This window comes from Callospermophilus lateralis, chromosome 18, assembly GCF_048772815.1.
Source record: "Callospermophilus lateralis isolate mCalLat2 chromosome 18, mCalLat2.hap1, whole genome shotgun sequence".
In the NCBI taxonomy this organism is placed as follows: domain Eukaryota; kingdom Metazoa; phylum Chordata; class Mammalia; order Rodentia; family Sciuridae; genus Callospermophilus; species Callospermophilus lateralis.
This window is the reverse complement of record NC_135322.1, coordinates 4214600-4216283: the sequence shown is the minus strand read 5'-3', so window position 1 is coordinate 4216283 and position 1684 is coordinate 4214600. Positions and strand designations below refer to the sequence as shown.

The 1684-nt window shown below is 44.1% G+C and overlaps 1 protein-coding gene across 1 annotated transcript; it reads right to left on the bottom strand.

Moving 5' to 3' along the window:
• Positions 1 to 517: 517 nt before the first annotated feature.
• On the bottom strand, positions 518 to 1456 carry LOC143383744 (vomeronasal type-1 receptor 4-like). Its single transcript, XM_076838642.2, has one exon. It carries the CDS (start codon positions 1454 to 1456, stop codon positions 518 to 520), a length of 939 nt encoding a protein of 312 aa, XP_076694757.2.
• Between the last annotated feature and the right edge of the window lie 228 nt (positions 1457 to 1684).

The window sequence follows — 1684 nt, the reverse complement described above, 5'->3', positions numbered from 1 at the left end:
TCCTAGTGATATGCATGAACACAGCGTGCACACACAAACACATACACACAGAGTTATAATACACAAATAAATATTTATAAGTCACCATTCTTATGGCATATGACTTTGGATTACTGTTCTTACAATTTTGTGGGTAAGAACAAATAAACAACCTTTAGCAAATGAAACAAGATCCTGTGATGAGAGAGAGGAGAAGCCAAGGCATTACGGATTTCAGAGATTACACTCCTGAGTTAATTAACACCTGACTTAAATGCAACTATCTCAAGGAAGCAAGATTGGTGAATGATATCTCAAGAAACCTGGTGCAGTCTGGCACATGTGGAGCATGATGTTGTGCTTTTAAAAATTCAAATACCAGATTATCACCTGTCATTCAAATGCATATATTTCAGAATTTTCACTTAGAGCCAATTTAGAATCACAGAAAAACTGAGCAGAAGGTGATGTGATTTCCTAACTGCCTCCTTCACTATCAAACTCCTAGACCTAATGTTATTGTGCAAAAGCTTACAATTTACATATTCCTCATGATATCAGAGGTTTTCCTATTCCTTATCCATGCAAGGCAGAGCCTGGGTGCACTGGAGTTCCTATCCATGAGCAGGAAGGGGCTGACAGCTGGGAAACACCCAGCAAATATTGTGGCTGTGTTCACCAGGAACAAGTTGGGATTAGACATAATACCCAAATAAATCTGAAAGATGCATGAAAGTGTGTAAAATGAGACAAAGGTGCTCACCAGGAGGAGGATGGTTTTGGTGGCTCTGGACTCAGGGGAAGACCTGGGGGAGCTGGTCTTTTGAAGGTGCTGCATTCTCTGCTTGTGCCTGTGCAGGATGAGCACCATGGAGCTGCTGGCCCAGAGCATGAGCCCCACGCACAGGGCATCAGGGAATGATACCAATGCTGCAAATAGTGATTGTATAGTTACGTTATACTGAATGGTAGAACAGTATCCCAAATCTTTCAGGCTTGTGATGTTTTTGTTGTTTCTGTTCCCAGTCATGTACATAAGAACAACAATATTTAGAAGCAGGTACAGGAGCCAGCTCAGGTACACAGAAGAGTCAACATACTTGCAAATGGACATTTTAAGCTCTGCCCACCTGGAGTTCCTAGAACTAATCTTAATGGCCTGAAAGACACTCAGGAGGCAGGTGCTGCCAATGGACACACCCCTGCCCACCCTGTGAAGATAGAAAAGCAGCTTGCATCCAACATCACTGAGGAAATATTTCAAATTGAAAGCTGCCACTGTCTGGGGAACTCCTCTAGACAGAAGGGTTAACAAGTTGGCCACAATCAAGTGCTGAAGAATCAAGTCTGTGTGTCTTACCCTGCACCCAGTGAAGTAAAGGCCCAGGTAATGGAGGAGAAGAGAGGAATTGCCCAGAGCTCCAACCACAGTCTGTGTCAGGAAGATGATTCCTACAGCCACATCACTGGCTGCCATCCTGCCAGTTCCCTGCTGTCCCATCCAGAGGGTCCTGCAGGGGAACAGAAGGCCTGGGCTGCACATGTCCTGTCAACCAAAACCCAGCACTGCCCACACTGCAGAGTTCCCACTATGAACATATGCTTCATGTTTTTTGTTTTTCTAAATTGATCTAATAAGTTTTGTGTAAGTAGTTAAAAGCATGACGCGTGGGTCAATCCCTGCTGTGCAGGTAGCACATGGTGA

What these genes read in the sequence shown, in the direction of transcription:
- LOC143383744 (XM_076838642.2), bottom strand. Translation starts at nt 1,456, where the DNA reads ATGGCAGCCAGTGATGTGGCTGTAGGAATCATCTTCCTGACACAGACT.